This window comes from Desmodus rotundus, chromosome 10, assembly GCF_022682495.2.
Source record: "Desmodus rotundus isolate HL8 chromosome 10, HLdesRot8A.1, whole genome shotgun sequence".
Taxonomy (NCBI): domain Eukaryota; kingdom Metazoa; phylum Chordata; class Mammalia; order Chiroptera; family Phyllostomidae; genus Desmodus; species Desmodus rotundus.
In genome coordinates, this window is record NC_071396.1 from 38,824,180 (window position 1) to 38,842,933 (window position 18,754).

General features: G+C 52.6%; 1 protein-coding gene across 2 annotated transcripts in view; it reads right to left on the minus strand.

The window, feature by feature from the left end:
• INSR (insulin receptor) overlaps positions 1–18,498 on the minus strand; it is a 161,655-nt gene extending 143,157 nt beyond the window's left edge. For both annotated transcript variants that reach the window (XM_053912402.2, XM_053912401.2), the window contains exons 1-2: positions 17,958–18,498; positions 1,919–2,470 (exon numbers count right to left, since the gene is read on the minus strand). In XM_053912402.2, coding sequence (XP_053768377.1) covers positions 1,919–2,470; positions 17,958–18,057 — 652 coding nt within the window. In that variant the 5' untranslated portion in view covers positions 18,058–18,498. The remainder of the gene's footprint in view (positions 1–1,918; positions 2,471–17,957) is intronic.
• Between the last annotated feature and the right edge of the window lie 256 nt (positions 18,499–18,754).

Genomic DNA, 18,754 nt, shown 5'->3' on the forward strand with positions numbered 1-18,754 from the left:
GCATTTCAAACAAGCTCCTACATTTGGAGAACTCCGCCTTGGCATAAAGGAGTGCTCACTGTTTTCCCTGGTGCCCCATCCAGAAGGGGCTCTCCTGTTCCTAAACACAGGGGACAGCCCTCAAAGAGACACACACATGGTTTTCTTTGTCTCAGACTTGGTGCAAATCCCAGCTGTCTTTTATTAGCTGTGTGGTCTTAGGCTAGTTAAGTGACCTTGCTGGTCTCTAAAGCGAGGGTAACAGAGCTCCCCTTGCAGCTGTGGTTTAGCTTCTCTCTGTCCCTGACCTGCCAACATTCTCAAGATTTTTCCCCAGTATAATAACCACAGCACCCCCCCAACCACAACCCTCCAGGTTCTCCTTCCCTTCACTGCCCAGCCTCTCAGAAGACCCTCCCTTTTCCCTTGACCTATCTTTTGTGATACAACAACCCACTCACACTCTTCCACCTCGATCTCAGGGTCACTGACTCTTCCCAGGGAACTCCACAATGTCGGGAAGAGTCTGAAACGAGTAATGAGTGTGTGTGCGTGTGTGGAAGTTCCTCCCCGGATGTCCCAACATTATAAAACGACAGTGATTAGAACAGTAATGGCCCTGGTGCCAGAAAAGACAGATGTATTTACGAATACCCAGAACCAGACCCCAAATCAGCGACAAAGGGGTCCGTTTCTGCAATCAACAGCACTGAGACCCCAACTGTTATTTTTGGGGAAATGGACACCCTTTCGAATCACGCACACAAATAGATCCCAAATGAGCAGGGTGAATATTTTTTAACAGTAACAACTGAAATAGAAAACCTGGAAAAAAAAACCACTCGTTTTTGGACACAAAGGGACTCTCTGGGCACACAGTAACCCGAGAAGCACGTGAAAACCCAGCTCTGAACTCATAAACCCTCGGAGCGTGCAGGCAGCAGCCACCTAGCGTGCTCAACAAAAATGCCTAAGAACACAACTGGCAAAGGGTTAACAGTCTGCATCTGCGAAACCGCCTACAGATTAATATTTCAAAAACCACTGAGGCCCTAAAAAATAAACAGACAAAGGATATGAACAGGAAGAGAAAACCCAAAGGACAAATATGTTTTAAAAGATCCAACCCCGATAGCAATCAAAGAAACGCAAATAGAGCAGTGATTACACAGCGGCCCCGCCCTCAGCCAGTCGAGGAAGATCTCTCTGCGATCCACAAGCCGCGGGCTGGGGTGCTCCCTCTCAGCCCACGCGGGGCTGGGACAGCATTTCCGGAAAGCCATTGGGCAATCGGGATCGAGAACCTTTGACCCAGAAATTTCACTTCTGAAAACGCAAGCCTTAAAGAGACAAATGCTCAGTAAAGCTCTGGCCCCAAGACAGTCCTCCCGGTCTTTGTGAAAACTGGCAAGAATCTCAATGCCCCACGACAGGAACAGCTAAGGAGGTTAACACACAACAGAACCACTAGAAGGAAGTACCCTAGCAATTGTGGAATAAGGATTGCTGTTTTAATTTTTTTCTTTATGTGTTTCTTTTCCAAATGTCTGTTATGAGCAATGTTACTTCTATAACCAGATAAGAAATAAATTTGTCTTTTCTACCACAAGTGCTACGCTCACCCACTCCTACCCGTCTCTCAAGCAAGAGGGACATTCAATCTAGGACTGTCTGTCTAGCACAGGAGTTGGAAAATCCCGCCCACCACCTGGTTTCGTAAATAAAGTTTTATCCACACACAGCCACATACGCTCGTGTCGCCTGTGGCTGCTTTCCCACTCCCACGGCAATACTGCGTCGCTGCGGCAGAGGCCATGCAGCCTGCGAAGTCTAGCGGATGTAATACCGGAGCCTTTGCAGAGAAGACTTGCCACCCTGCCCCCCGGTTCCCGGGAACAAGCCATGAGCAATGGCTTCAAAGCCCGCACAGCCCACATACCTTTCTGGCAGTGGCTGTGAGTCCAACACCGCTCGACAAACTGCCCGTTAATGACCGTGGCAGGGCAGCTGGTCTTGCCCTTCGCAGTGCCTGGACAGATGTCCCCACATTCCTCGTTGTCGTCTTTGTTCAGCACAATGTAATTATCCTCCACGGAGTCCAGGATGCGCGACCAGTCGATGGTGGCCAGGTAGCAGAGCTCATTGTTCTTCTCGATGCGGACAGCCCCCCGGGTGATGTTCATCAGGCTGTAGAGGCCCAGCTCCTTCAGGTGAACCATCTCAAAGATGACCAGCGCGTAGTTGAAGAAGAGACGGGAGCCCCGGATGACCGTGAGGTTGGGGAACAGGTCCTTCAGGCTCTCCAGCCCGTAGACCCGGAACAGCAGCAAGTAGTCAGTGACCATGATGAGTTTGGGGAAACTGAGGTCTCGGAAATCCTCAGGCCTCGTCTTGAACATCAACAGAATCTGCAAATGTCCTTCAATGACCGAGCAGTTGGCCAGCTCGTGCAGCCGCGTGAGGTTGTTCCGGATGTCCATGCCGGGACACACTACGAGTGAAAACATGCAGAAAGCATGACAGGTGAGCAAACACGCTACGGGCAGGTTATAAAAATCAGTGGCAGGGCCAGCTGCATGGGCATCCAATCTGGGTCCCAAACTTGCTCATAAGGGTCCTGCCCTTGGCTTAACCCTCTTCTGTCCATCTTCAAATCCTTCAATTATTTTTGAGCAAAGGACCCCATGTTTCCATTCTGCACTGAGACCTACAAATTCTATAGCCAACCCTGGTTAGTAGCTGTTCTTGTAGTTTCTGTGTCTAAGTAATTACGTTAGAGAGGCCAAGAAAATAACTCCTTTGGCAGGACCTGCTGGAAGCCGTCACGTCACTGCATGGGATGTGACGTGATGGAGACACTGGGATCACGGGGACTGAGCGACGCGGAAGGTGTGGGGGGGGGGGGGAGAATGGGCGCCGGCTCCACTGAGTCACAGGGGAGGACATTCAGGGGATGACTTTGTGGGGGTCAAGGTGCCCGCAAGGAGTGATGGGCTTGTTTGTCAGTTTTCTCCCCACTGGCTCTCCTCCACGTGCCTTCCTTCTGGGCAGGCAGCCAAGGCCTTGTCACCTTTTACCTGGGAGTGGCAAGGGCCTCCCAGCAGTCTGCTCTCTCCTTCACAAACACCCAGTGTGCCCGCCCACCCGTCCTCCTGAAGGTGGTCCCTCCCAGGCTCGGACACCCTCCGTGGCTCCCCATGCCCCTGCCTTTTCCTCCCACAGTTCTCAAGGTTTCGCTCCCCCTTCCTCTGCACCACATGACACAGACCTGCCCACCACTCCCACACAGCTCCACGGCTCTGTGTCCCCCGCAGTAGCATGACCCGGGAGTGAAGCAATGCAGAGCTGGCCAGCAAGCAGTGCCTGGCACTCAGTAGGTACTCAGCAATGTCAGCCATGTGGTTATTGTTTATTTCTCCCAAACACTGTCAGCCATCTCTACACCGTGCCTTCATTCCCCTAAACCAAGCGTGGGCATGTATTTTCTGTAAAGGCTCAGATAACAAAATTCCCAGCTCTGTGGTCAGTCCGCACTGAGACTGTCCCACTCTGTCACTACACCCTGAAAGCAGCCAGAGACGACATAAGAAGAAGTGCAACTGGCTGTGTTCCAATAAAACTTTATTTACAAAAACAGGCAGTAGGCCAGAGCTTTCCCCCGGCCATAGTTCGGCCACTCCTGCCCTAGTCCAGTGCTGTCCAACAACCCTCTGTGGTAATGGAAACGCCCTGTGTCTGCACCATGCACTATGGAAGCCACCGGCCCTCTGTGGCTCTCAAGCACTTGAACCGTGGCTAATAAGACTGAAGAACTGAACACTACATTTTACTTCAGCTAATTTAAGTGCAAACAGACACCTGAGACTGGTGGCTACTGCCCTGGACAGGGCAGTGCGTGCCGCGAGGGCTATCAAAGTCCTGTATACCTGAGGTCCCATGTCTCAATGTAGCCCGTCATCCTTCAAGATCCAGTTCAAATGCCGCCTTCTCCAGGCAGCCTTCCCTGCTTTCCTTTCCTCCATACGCCCATTTGGATCTTTCTCCTCTTCCTGCGCCCCTTACACTTGCGTGAACATTCGCCAGAATCAAACTCGTTTGACATCTTCTCCTTGCCAAACGCACACACACAGCCCTCGGTAACAGGACGGTAAGACTCGGGGCACGGCCCCTACGCCCTGTATTCCAAGGCGCTGACCCTTCCCCTACGATCTCGAGGCAAACAGACTTTTCTAGAGGGTAAGAGAAAATCCCCTTTAAAATGCATCCTGAGAATGACTGGCAAAAGCAGCACACGTTAGAAAGTGAACAGCCAAGCAACGAACTGGTGGAAACAAAACAGCAATGTTCCTGGGCCGCATTCCGAACAGATTAGGCTAAATCCAGAGAAAACACACACGCACTCCCTCCCTCGTTAGGAAACTGGGAGGCGACTTGGAGAGGACAAGGCCACCAGTTCCAGCCCCACACACTCACACCCCCCAGGCCGGGTCTGAAGCTCCCTGTGACAGTCGCATCCACAGAACCCTCAAGCAGAGGTCTCTACAGGTGACAAGGCCCATCCCACCCCACCGATGGGAAAATCGGACCTCTGAGCGACAACGCCTGTCACCCAAGGGAACAGAGCCCACGCCTGGCATGACAGGCAAGGTTGCCAGAGCTGGCAAATAAAAGTGCAGGACACCCAGCTAAATTTGAATTTCATATAAACAACAAGTAATTTTTTAGGATAAGTACATCCCAAACCATGCATGGGATATATTTGTCCTAAGAAAGTACTTGTTGCTTATCTGACATTAAAATTTAACTGGGTGTCCTGTGTTTTACCTGGCAAAATATGGCTTCAATTCAGTGATAGCTCTGGGCTCCTCCAGCCTGAGCCTCTATTATTTCTCTCTCCCTCTCTCCCTCCCTCTCTCCCTCCCTCTCTCCCTCCCTCTCTCCCTCTCTCCCTCTCCCTCTCCCTCTCTCTCTCCCTCTCTCCCTCTCTCTCTCGATCTCTCTCTCCCTCTCTCCCTCTCCCTCTCCCTCTCTCTCTCTCTCTCTCTCTCACACACATACACACACACATGCACACACACAAAATTGGTGTCGGTGCAAAGAGCACCTGCCCACCACCCTCTCCAGGCTGGACCAAATCAAAATCAGATGCGCAAGTGCGTTCAAAGAGCAACCAGCTATCGGACATCAGGGAAAAGCAAATCCTAACTGCGCGCTGAGACCGCAATTCGCACCAGCAGCGGGACGACCACAAGTGTTGTCCAGGGCGTAGAGAGATCGGAACCCTCCGGCACTGCTGGCGCGCGTGCAGAGCAGTGTGGCAGCTCCTCAGAGGGTTAAGCAAAGAGTTAACAGAAGACCCGGCAACTCCACTCCTAGGTACACGCCCAAGAGAAGTGAACACGCACATCCACGCAGAAACGGATACACAAATGCCCAAAGCAACATTATTTATAATGGCCAAAAGGTGGAAGCAACCAGACGCCCACGAACCTTCGGACGAACAAGCCAAATGGGGTCGTCCGCGCAGCGCAGGGGTCTCCAGCTGCAACGAGGCGCAAGGCGGCGCTCGCTGTGACCGGAGGGACCCGAGAACACGAACGTGGTGCTCAGGACAGGCACCCACCCAGAAGGACCCCGCGGGCCTGACCCTGTCCCCATGGAACGTTTGGAGCAGGCCGTGCAGGAGACAGAAACAGGTCAGTGGTTTCCAGGGGCCGGGGGGGAGGGGGGAAAGCCAGCGCGGGGGGGCGGGGGGGGAGGCTTCTTTCGGAAGGGAGGAAATGTTCTCAGATTGACCGTCGTGGGGGCTGCAAAGCTCTGTGAGTGTACTGAGAACCGCTGAGTGCACACTTTAAATGGGCGGACTGCATTCCATTGAACTATAGCTCAGGGAGGTTGTTATAAAAAAGATTAAATGACTATGATTACACGGGACAATAAAGCACTGCCCTCTTTTAAATTTCCAACGACTCTAACTCAGCTCATTAAAGCCATGTGTGTCCCTGTTAGTCTAAGACAATAGACACATTTACTGTTGGCACAGAAACTCCCCAGGCGAAGTCAGAAACGGTGCCAGGAAGGGATGGAGGGCCTTTGCTGGCTTTTGATGCCCCTGGTTGAAAACCAAGGACTCTTCAAGTTCTCAGTGAGTGCCACCTGGCTAATCGCCACTCCACACACAGGACAATGAGCAGCAGGAGGGGCGGATCCGGGAGATGGCTGATGTTTTCTGAGCACCCTGAATGGAAAGCTCGGGGCCCCTGCTCTGGAGCACAGTTTCTCCTGTTGGATTGCAAACATCCCCTCCAGAGGAGATGCCCTGTCCACCGATGCACTCAGGCCACAGAACGACGGGCCAATAAGATTGCAATCCTGCATCGAACGCAAAGTCTGTGCTGTTCCCGCTGTAGCGCAGTTTTACCACACTCGTTTGTCCAAAAATATGCCGAAAGAAGAAGCAGGTGCCCTGGACTTCAGGAAACAATGCAAGAGTCGCCCTGACGGCCGGGGAGAGCTGGGTAAGGAGAACCTCCCTCACTCCCTCCTTCAGCAAATACCATGTTTTTCAGACTATAAGACACACCTAAGTTTTACAGGAAGAAACTAGGGGGAAAAGCCCGCTCCACCGCCACCCCCCCACCCCCCCGCAAGCCAGGTAACCTACATTCGCACTATAAGACGTACCCCCATTTGGGGGGTGGGGGTGCGTCTTACAGTCGGAAAAATACGGTGTCTGCTGGGGACCTGCTCTGTCCCAGTTGCTGCTGCAAGTGCTACAAGTTCTAGAGGACACAGGACAGACGCTGCCCTGGACCACACAGACTAGCAGTCGCTCTTAACTACCCAAATCAACTGACAGTACAACTGAGGAGGACACCGTAGAGCAGAGCTCCATGATCTACAAGACTCACAAAAAACGAACTCTTTGACTTGGTCTGGGACAATTAAGGAGGGCTTCCCAGAGGAGGTGACGCCAGGACTAAAACCTAAACAAACAGTGCAGTAAGAATTAATCAGTTCTGCCTGCTTCACTGGAAGGTCAAGGGCAATGGCAAATGATGGCACGTCCCTCTGGGTGACTGGAGTGTGTAGGATCTCCAGCAGCGACACCCGATAAAAATATGTGGGCCACATAGGGTGTTTTAGATTTTCTCTAAAAAGGTAAAAAGAAACATGAAATTCAATATATATTTTATTTACTCCAGTGTATCCAAAAACCTCACTTCAACATGTAAACAATACTAAGAAAACAGTAATGAGGTTCTACAGGATTTTTTTCACACTATGCCTCTAGAGTGCCATTGTGTTTTACACAGGCAGCGTGTCTCAGTTCAGATGCCAGATCCCATCAGAAAGTGCGTCACTGAACATGTAGGTCTGTGTGCCCACGGTGGTCCACACATCGGAAGAGTTTACCGACCCCAGAATCAAGTATTGATCTATTGAAATTTAAATAAACTCAAGTTAAATAAAACTTTATATTTGCATTTAAATAAATTAAAATTAAAAGAAAAAAATCAGCCATGCTGGCCACAATTTCAAGAGCCCCCAGTGTGGACAGTGGCCCCACGCCAGACAGTGCGGACACAGAACTGTCCGTCAGCACAGGGTTTTCTGCTGGGACGTGCCGTCTGAATCTCCCCCGCTGCCAGAGGAAGCTGGGAATTGCCCAGAAAAGACTGACGTGACAGCTGTCTTGAAAAGTGTCCCCTCTCCCCTGGTTTTCTCTCCACCGTGAAAGCAGCAAAGGAGAAGTCTAAGGGGGCCGACGCGGAGGAATCTGGAAGATTCTGGAAATCCTTTACAGTGCTGGGAGTTTCACACTCTTCTGCTTTCAATCAGGAATGTGCTCATTCCTTAGAAGCAGCATTCTTAAAATGCTCCCCAGGAACCTATTCTGGGGTCACATGTTCCTCTCTGCATTCTTTCCAGTCTTTACACCGCTTCCTCCAAAGGTCAGGGCTCCAAACCAACAAGCCTGGGTCCAGGGGTCGGGCCCCCACCCGTTCTGGTTTGGGGGCACGACAGAGACCCACAGACCTGGCTTCCCACCCTGGCACTGGCACCTGCCAGCTGCTGTGAGCCTCGGCCTCCTCACCTGTAAACAAAGACAGCCGCGTGACAACAGCTGTGAGACGGGGCAGAGACGTGTGGTCTGGACACCCACCCGCGTTTGTTCTCCCTCCAAACCACGTGGAACCCATTCCCAGATGTGTTACCTTCAGAAATCAGAACCTGGGCACACTGCACTATTAGATACCCTTAAGATTCTCTGCATGCCTGGAAGACTGGCCCTTAAAAGTGACTTCCAGCCCTGGCTGGTGTAGCTCAGTGGATTGAGTGCTGGCCTGAGAACCAAAGGGTTGCTGGTTTGATTCCCAGTCAGGGCACATGCCTGGGTTGCAGGCCAGGTCCCCAGTGAGGGGCACACAAGAGGCAACCACACACTGATGTTTCTCTCCCTGTCTTTCTCCCTCCCTTCCCCTCTCTCTAAAAATAAATTAAAAAAAAAAAAAAAAAAAGTGACTTCTATAAAGGAGACACGGGCGACCTGCAGCAGATGGCAGGTTCTGGAACTGCAAGTCAGCCATGTGAAAAGCACTCCTTTATTCATTCAAGAAATGTTTCCTGGGCATCCTGCTGGGCACGGGGACTGTGGAGGCAGGAGAGGTGGAAGCCTTACAGCTCCCGAGATTCCTACCCTGGCAGTCCGCTGCAGGAAGACATGCAATATGAGCCTTGTGCTGGGTCACTCAACCCAGCCCAGTCCGTTGGGCCCAAGACCCAAACAACACAGCTGTCCATCAAAAGGGGACCTGTCAAATCAATGATGATCCCTCCACGGGATGCAGTGTTAGCATCCCCTGACAGCCTGTTAAGACATGCAAATTCTCAGGCCCCGCTCCAGACCTCCTGAATGAGAAACTCTGGGGCTGGAGGGGCCCCGGGGACCTGCATTTTACAATGCCCTCCAGGCGACCTTGCTGCATGATCAGGTCCAAGAACCAACGATAGAATGTAGGGGTCAACAAACTTTTGACCAGATAGGGGCCAGATAGCAAATATTTTTGGTTTTGAGGGCAATGCCATCTCGGTTACTTCTCAACTCTTCACAGCACTAAAACCATGGCCACAGGTGATGTGTGTGAGCTCCAAGTAAACTTTATTAGGAAACACTGAAATTCAAATTTCATATAATTTACATGTGTCATAAAATCATAGCTGGAGTTTTTTTATATTCTATTTTTTTAGAGAGAGGAGAAAGAGAAGGAGAGAAATATCAGTGTGAAAGAGAAACATCGATTGGTTGCCTCTTGTACGTGCCCAACCAGGGACCGAACCCTGAACCCAGAAATGTGCCCTGACTGGGAATCAAACTGGCGACCTTTTGCTTTGTGGGATGACACCCTGCCAACTGAGCCACACCGGTCAGGGCCACAGATAGAGTTCTTGTTCAACCATTTAAAAATGTGAATGCCATTCTCGGCTCAGGGTCTGTACAGAAGCAGGTGGCGCACCACATCTGGCCCACAGCTGTTGTGTACCAACCTCTGGTGGGATGGAATACTACACAGCTATAAAAAAGAGCAAGGAAGCTCCTAATGGGTAATATGGAAAGATCTACAGGATATGATCTTAATATGATCTTAAGAACAAGATGACCAGCCCTGGCTGGTGTGGCTCAATGGACTGAGCATTGGTCTGTGGACTGAAAGGTCCCCAGTTCGATCCCCAGTCAAGGCACATGCCTGGGTTGTGGTCCAGTCCCCAGTTGGGGGTATGCGAGAGGCAACCAATCTCTGTTTCTCTTGCACATTGATGTTTCTCTCCCTCTCCTACTCCTTCCCCTCTCTCTAAAAATAAATAAAATCTTAAACATAAAAGATGATAGTTCTGTGGGATATGCTGCTACTTATGTGGAAATACACATGCATGTCTGCTAATATACACAAACACTAGTCTAGTCTCTAGAAGGGTAAATATGTACCAAAAAAGAAAACTGCAACACTGGTTGTCTCTGGGGAGAGGAAATGAGCAGCCGAGGACCAGAAGGGTCCCGGAACACATCTCCAACGTGCAGACCAATGTTTATGGGGACCCAGAGGGCTACTCCCAGTCTGTGCTGAAAGGAAAGAGAAGGGGTGGGTGATGAGGCCAGGGAGGAATGGAAGACCTCTGACCAGCTTCTGTGAGGAAGAAGAAGGTGGCTGTGGACGAAAAGCGGGGAGAAGGATGTCTGGAGCACAGAAAACTCAAGCAAAAATGTAGATGCATGCAGAACAGGGAGCCCCAGGAGCTGCTGCCACGCGCTTCAGTGAGGTTGCACATAGCTGCAGCCAGACCCAGTGCCAGGGGGAGGGACTGAGCCGGAGGCCAGAGAGGGACCCCAGGAGGTGGCAGAAGCATTGCTCTGGCAGCCGAGTGGAGAAGGGGCTGAGTGGGGCACGCTGGAACCACCACTGCACAGGTAAGGGCCTGGGGTCCATCTCGGAAGTGGGCACAAGAGGAGGAGCAAGACCACAGAGCTGCTGGGGAATTAGAATCACTGGGCCTTGGTCTCCAGGGAGGTGGAGGAGAGGAAGGAGAAGTGAGGGAGGTCATTAACGAACCTGGAGAGGCTGAGACAGGACCAGTTAGGGGTGGCAAGGACAGCAGGCTCAGTTTGGGGGGGGGTGGAGTGTGTGAGGGCTTGGGGATGCTCACAGACGTGGGGCAGGCGTGGATCATTGGAAAGGTGTGGGTCTGGAGCTTGTGAGAAGGGGCGAGTGAGTGCTAGTGGAAGTGGTGACAACAGGTGATACAACCAGGAGGAGACAGGCAACTGAGGGGAGGAAAGGACAAGAGAGGGGGTTGGGAGGGCACAATGTTTAGGGACAGGGAACTAGAGAGGCGGCCAAAGACACCATGACACCAACACCTCCGGCACCTGAAAACTGTGGAAAACCTAGGTGCACCTGAGTTAACTCCTCCACTCGGCACCCGAGTTTGGTGACCTAAAGGGCATCGCACACCGTGCCCCAGGGTCCCGAGGAGTCCCACCTCCCCGAGTGCCCTGGGGATGGAGAGTGCCAGAGGGGACAGGAAGAAGAGCCGAGAGGAGTGGCGGCAGGTGGCTCTGACACGATGCACCTGGGAAGGAACACCTCAACGCACGTCCCTTCTCTGGCCTTCTGCAAGGGAGGACACATCTCTGAAAACAGGCTGGCTACACGGACCACAGCAAGGCCCCCAGAACACAGTGTGGCCGCACTGTCTTCCTCCCTCCTGTCCAAGCACCACCTTCTCCCACCCTGCCAAGGAACGCAGGTGTTGGGAAGTGTCTGTGTTTCCACATTCCCACAGGGGCACATGAGAGAAGCAAGCCTTTCCTGGGAACACAAAACACAGGTGACTGTACAACCCTGACGTCACGCCACACCCTTATGAAATTGGAAGAAAAACCCAGATTTGAAATCAGATTTTAATCCTCACAAGTCTGACTTAAGCTCCAACTGGAACTCCTATCCCATCGGCATTTGGCAACACAGAACAGGAAAGCTTGCTCTGTTGGAAATGAAATGTTTGTAAAACTCTGAAAGCCTCTGGGGCGATCCCCCCAAGACCAGGGCCTACCAAACAAAGGGAGACCCTGCTCCAAACACCTTACTGAACACGTGTTGCGGAGTCAGCAGGGAGCCCCGCCTGCCCAGCACAGGCGCCCCTCCGGGAGGCCCGCCGCAGCCTTCTCACGCTGTCCGCCCCTGGACAGCACGTGAGTGCTGTGCATGGGGGCCGTTTTAAACAACCAAATCACCACCAAAAAGCACAAAACTTAGGAAAACATACCAGTCAATATATCACAAAAAGGACCCTTGTTTCAATTCTTGAGGACTGTATGAATGCACACGAGGAGAGCTGAAGCCAGAAAGCAGACCCAGCCGCGGCTGATCGCAGCGGGGACTCTCCCGGCAAACTCTTCACTGCTCTGTTTGTTTGGGAGTGACCACAAAGGTGCTTTGAGTATTGATTATAGTTACAAATAAATTCTAGCAAATAGAATATTTGTAACTATATTTGTTACAAATAAAAAAGCACAAAGGTGCTTTGAATATTGATTATAGTTACAAGTGAATTCTAAAAAATAGAATGTATTTGTAACTATATTTGTTCCTGGACTCCATATTTGTGATATGCAGTCCAGGAACAATGAGTATCTAATAAGTCCTTAAATTAAAATTGTTAACCTTAAGAATATTAAGTCAATTATAAGATTTTTTTTAAAGTCTGGAAAAACTAGGGATGAAGAGATCAGTGTTGCAGGGCAGGTGAAGAGTGAGGGGTCGGGAGGCTGTAGGATGAGAGGGCGGCCCAAGGCAGTTTGGGCCGTGAGGGAAGAGACTGATGAGTGTCCTGGTTGTGGGGACAGACACACAACTCTACGCATGGTTTCTTGAAACTAAACACTGCAACCAAAAAAAAGAGAGAGTCAACTTTACTGTATGATTGTTTAAAAATTTTTTAAAGATACATCTGAAATTAAGTACTTCTTTTTTCCTCTCTATACTTTTGTTTTTTTGCAATAAAAATGCTTCAAGGAGGACATACAGAGGGCCCAGAGACATATGACAAGATGCTCAGCATCACTAGCCAGCAGAGAGATGCAAATTACAACCACAATGAGATACCACCTCACACCTGTCAGAATGGCCATCATAAACACATCAACAAACAACAAGCGCTGGTGAGGCTGTGGAGGAAAGGGAACCCGAGTGCACTGTGGGTGGGAGTGCAGACTGGTGCAGCCACTGTGGAAAACAGTATGGAATTTCCTCAAAAAACTAAAATGGAACTTCCTTTTGAGCCAGCAATTCCACTGCTGGGATTATACCCTAAGAATCATGTAACACCAATCCAAGAGAACCTATGCACCCCAATGTTCATAGCAGCACAATTTACAATAGCAAGTACTGGAAACAACCTAAGTGCCCATCAGTAAGTGAGCAGATCAAAAAAACTGTGGTATATTTACACAATGGAATGCTATGCAGCAGAAAGAAAGAAGGAGCTCCTACCCCTCACAACAGCATGGATGGAACTGGAGAGCATTATGCTGAGTGAAATAAGCCAGGCGGTGAGGGACAAATACCATATGATCTCAACTATAAGTGGAACCTAATCAACAAAACAAACAAGCAAGCAAAATATAACCAAAGACATTGAGATAAAGAACAAACCAACAGTAACCAGAGGGGAGGGAGGAAAGGGATAATGGGGGACATGCTGTGAAGGACCACGTATAAAGGACCCAAGGACAAGGCCAAAGGGGGTAAGATCGAGGGTGGGCGGCAGGGGGGATTGGTGGGGGGAAATCAAGACAACTGTACTTGAACAATAAAAAATAAATAAAAGATATTTGTTTTAAAAAATGCATTACTTGTTATTCTATTTTTTAAAAAAAACGTAAGTACACTCCAACTGAAAAATATAAACCAAGCCACCCCTTGCTTGTTTTTAATAGAAATTAACACAAGGGGGTCTTGAGAGAAAACCTCACGGCAGACGCCACTTTCTTTTGGTCTTTAGAGGCAGAGCCGACGGCACCGGATCCTCCTTCAACGACAGCTAACCCGGGAGCATCGCCGGTACTTTCTCACATCAGAACCCATGAGTTCAGCACGGCAGATGGATCCCCTTGTCTATAGGGTTTACTATGTAGAGGAAAAACAACACTGCATCCCCGGGTGGTCACGTGACACTGACCCAGGGACCACGGGAGCCACTGGCCAGGCATGTGCTTGTGACCCTCAAGGAGCTGGTTCTAAATCAGGAGTCAGCAAACTTTCTCTGTTTGGGGCCAAATGTGAACACTTGGGCAGGCCATGCGTTTGCAGCATCCTCTATGTGGGAGAACAAAAGCAGCAACAGGTGATGCATAAGTGAGGGGTATGGCCACTACCAATAAAACTTTATTTATAAAAACAGATGTGAATGGGCAGGATTGGGCCCTCCCATTCAGTTTGCTGGTTCTTGTTCTAGATGAAAGAGTTTAACTATGTATATAAATTTAAAGTGGGCTGAGAAAGGGTCAGGGTAAGGAATGGCCCACTGTGAAAAGCACTAACATCTTAGCCCAAAGGGGGACAGAGGCCCTGGCTCAGTGGATTGAGTGCCAGCCCGCAAACCAAAGGGTTGCCCCTTGGATTCCCAGTCAGGGCACATGCCTGGGTTGTGAACCAGGTCCCCAGGAGGGGGCAAGGGAGAGGCAACCACACATAGATGTTTCTCTCCCCCTCCCTTCCCCTAAAAATAAACAATCTTTAAAAAAATTATTTTTTAATCTTTTTTTTAAAAAGGGGGGGAAATAAGGGGGGCAGAGGAGGGGAAGAGAGAGGACCAGGAGAAGCCAGTCGCAGGTGAAAACCTGCCAGGAGTCTGTGCCCTCCAGGAGCAAGTGAGCAGTGGCACACAGAGAGGTCGACTGGGGTGAGGCTGCAGGAAACAGCAAAACTGGGAGGTGAGGAGTTACCATCCCTGGAGCCATCAGCAAAGCAATGGAGACCTAAGCCAGACGCCAGGGGCAGAACAGTAGGTGAAAGGTCACACAGCGATTGTGGTGAGGACCCACGAGAAGGGGGTGGGGACGAGGAGGGATTTCGGGGCAAGGCCAGAGGTTGGTGGTGAGTAATAAGAGTTTGGGGGAAAGAGTAAGGAAGGTTCCTGGGCAGAAGGAGATCCCTGAACAAACAGGGGAGACAGCAGGGACCCAGGTGGGTAAGTGCACTAGACGAGAAAAAGGGACTCTCAGTTGGAGACAGTGTCTCCAGGCACTGTTGGTTGTCTGGACTTGGGGGAGGGAGGTGCTACTGGGAGGTGGAGACCAGGGACACTGCTCAACATCTTACAACCCACAGGACAGACCCACAACCAACAGACCCCAAACCCAAATGTCAAGGTCACTGAGAGTGAGAGGTAGTGCTCTAATCAAAAAAGGAAGGAAGTCAGTGATGGAGTAGGGTGAGGTGGGGACCCCAGGGGGCTCACGCCAATGACCTCTATGAGTGAGGTGGTCAGGGACAAGGGGCAGGTGTCCAGGAGAAGTAAAGGTTAGGGATCACACCAGGAAGGTGACGGAACAGGTGGACATTCTGCTCCTAGGACCCTGGAGTGCACACGAGAAGACGCCCTTGCTGGTGTGGCTCAGTGGATTGAGTGCCGGCCCGTGAACCAAAAAGTTGCTGGTTCAACTCCCAGTAAGGGCACATGCTTGGGTGTGGGCCAGGTCCTCACTTGGGAGTTGGGGGCATATGAGAGGCAAAAAATTGAAGCCTCTCTCTCATACGTCGATGTTTCTCTTCCTCTCTTTCTCCCTTCCTTCCCTCTCTCTAAAAGTAAATAAAGAAAAATCTTTTTTTTTTTTTTTTAAAAGAGCCCTGACTGGTGAGGCTCAGTGAACTGAGTGCCAGACTGTGAGCCAGCAGGGGGGGGGGGGGGGGGGGGGCGGGGGGGTGTCACTGGTTTGACTCCCAGTCAGGGCACATGCCTGGGGTTGCAGGCTGGGTCCCCGGAAGGGGGCACATGAAAGGCAACCACACACACCGATGCTTCCCTCTCTTTCTGCCTCCCTTCCCCTTTCTCTAAAATTAAGTCTTTAAAATCCCCATAGAAAGAGCGAGAGCACTACAAAACATCTCACACTGCCTTGAGAAATTAGGGGGATCTCAAAGCAAGTGTCTCCCACCCCAATCAGCCAAGTCGCTGGACTCCCCAAAGCCCTTCTCTGACTGGGCAGTGCCCACGGCACTCTCGGGCCAGAGCCGGCTAACCCAAGGGGAAAGCCACTGCCCCGTTCAGCAAAGCAACAGGGACTCGACGGAAGATGAACTAGGGCTGAGGACAACTCCAAGAAAAAGTCCCTCCTTCCTTAAAAATCACACTGTTTCCCCCCCACCCCCACCCAAGCCAGAATGCCCTGCTGCTTGACTTTAGAGGTTAATGATCTGTAAAGCTCCCCCCCTCCCCAAACCTCCCAGGGGCACCCTATCCTACTCACTTGACAGGATTCTGTTAACCATTACTGCAGGGCTAGGGTGCAGAGTCCCAGACCCAAGGGAAGAACTGCTGGGTGCAAGGCCAGTGTTCTGAGACCAGGCTGGGTGGGGTCCCATCCCTGCCCCGCCTCCAGCTGGCTCTGTGGCCAGTTCCCTCACCTCCTGGAAAGTGGGCAATAAACCGCACTACCTCACTACCTCACAGGGTTGTGGTGAGGATTAACTGGATTTACATATGCAAAGCCCACAGAACAGCAGGCACCCACCTCTTATTTGCTGTTGTTACTAGCTCAGTGTTGTCTGGAGAATAAAGGAATACCAGTGGGGGCAGGAGGTAGGGGCCGAATCAAAAGCAAGTATTTACGGAACACCTACTAGGTGCCAGGCATGGTTCTAGGCTCTGGAAATGCAGCCAAGAACGAAAGAAGCATAAGCCTCTGCCCTTGCGGAAGCTGTACACACGTAAAGAAGGGGTAATGCCATCCACTGACCCCTGGAAGCCCAGGCACAAATCCACAATTAATTACCAAAGTCGCAAGAAACAGAGGTGCAGGGCGCCTGCATGCGCGCATGCGCAGACACACAGCCCGCAGTAGGGCTAAGAACGCGCCTTGGATTTTCTTAACAAGAACCCAAACCAATGCCACCTTTCACTGAACGCCCACAGTATACCAGGCACTCAGGGGCCTCGAGACACTGCGAGGTCGCAGCGGCGCTCTTCAAGCTCGGCCTGTCCGCCCCAGGGCCTGCACGTGCCTTCCCCTGGGCCTCGCTCCCCATCGCAGGTTTCAGGAGCTTTGGTCCCTTCCCAAGCCCTTCCTCACCACGACTGATTTCCTTTCAGGGACAAATCTGAAGGAGCCCAACAGGTATGTTTAAAGCAGGGCCTCAGACACCTTGGGGAAACACGCCAGCTATATCCTCTTAGCTGATTCTTCAGCCATTGTCCCACCACCAGAAGGTCTTGCTAAGGCTGGGGTGTGCCCCAGCCTGCTGCCAGCACGGGGACGCCCAGGAAGGACAAGCTGGACTGAGAGGCTCACCCACGGTGACAGACCTCCTGGGGCCCACAGGAAGCCCTTCCACGCAGGGCAGAGCTGTGGCGGGACACAGAGAGGTCCAAGTCCTCCCTCCGGCACTGACTTCGGGGAAAGTAAGTTGTGTCTGCTCCCGGAGCCTGTCTACTCCTCTCTGCAATGGGTGAACAGCATTATCTGCCTCCAGGGGCCACTATGAGAAGCTGGAGATAAGGTGGCTCAGCACAGTGACATTTGGAGAGAAGCTGACTACAATAAGCCTGGTACAACAGTCACAGCTCCTGCTAGTACTACCGTGCTGTTGCCACAGCACTAGAGTTTGCCTCTGGACATCTGGAAACAGGAGCCAAAAGTGTAAACATGGACCTGAAGTCCCAGGTGGCCAAGGGCCTAGATCTGAGGAAGACGGCGGGGGGGGGGGGGGGGGGGGGGTGTTCACAATTTCCCACCCCTTGCAGCATCACCTGCCAGCAGGGACCCCAAAGGACCCCCCAGTCCGTCCCCCTCGACTCTGGCTGCAAACTGCGTGTGCCCGGGGCACTGGGTTATCAGAGGCCGCCCAGACCCAGGGTCTCACCATTTAAAGGCGACCCAGAGAGGACTGAGTTGGGCTACGAGAGGGCCAGGCACGGATCAGAGGCGCGCTACAGTGAGAGGTGCCCGCGGCGGCGCGGGGTGAGGACTGGGGGAAGGTTCCTCCAGTCTGGGGCCCGCACAGGGGCGCAGAGCCGCGAGCCCAAGCGGGCAAAGGCCAAGGTCAGAGGCTTCCTGCGCCTGCGGAGCCCATGCAACGATCCTGTCCACCCGCCCCCCAACGAGGAGGGCTCTCAGCCCCCAGCTGCAGCTCCATTTTGGTAAGGGGTCCCTTCCCCACCACGCTGCTTCCCACCCCATCCCGAAACCCCAGACTTACCCTCTCCGGGATACAGGTGGCCCGCGGCGCCCACCAGCAGTGCGGCCACCGCCACCAGCAAAGGCGCGGCCGCCGCCCCCCATCCGCCCCCAGCGCCCATGGCTGCGGGAGCGCTGGGTCCCAGCGGATCAGAGCGGGCGGCGTCGGACCACGGGGGTCATGCTCCGAGATGGCTGCCTGGGAGGCGCCGTGAGTTCTCCGCTTCCACACCCGCAGCCCCGCCGGGGAGGGCCCCTGATTCAGCCCCCGCAGAGGGGCGCACGGCCTCAGCCACTACAAATCCAGCGGCGCGGCCCCAACCCCAGGCCACCGAGGCCCGGGCTCTGTTCAGGGATCTCAGGGCCGGGACACCAGCGCTGCCCCCGGGCCTCTCGGCTCTCAGCCCGGAACACTCTGGGCCACGATCTGCGGACGCCTGAACAAACAGACACGCGGACAGAAGGACGGATGGGCACCTGGCCTGGCGGGTAGCGGGCGGCGGGAGCGAGAGCAGCTCGACCCGTAAACAACGTAGAGCGTCAGCTGGGCCCCGAGCAGGCGGCGAGAAAAGGCGGCGCGGATCCCAACTCGGAAGGGACTCGGGGCCCGGGGAGGGGCCTGGGAGGGGTTGAGGGAGGCCGGGCAAAGGGAGGTGCAGCCCGTCCTCTCCCGCCAGCCTCCAGCGCTCGGGCCCAGGAGCTGGAGGCCCTGGTCACGCAGTAGCGCAGGGGATCCCCCAGATCCCTGACCAGACTGAGCGCCAGGTCTGAGAGCGCGGGGGCACCCCAGATGCCCAACACACTTTGCTATGTTGTTCT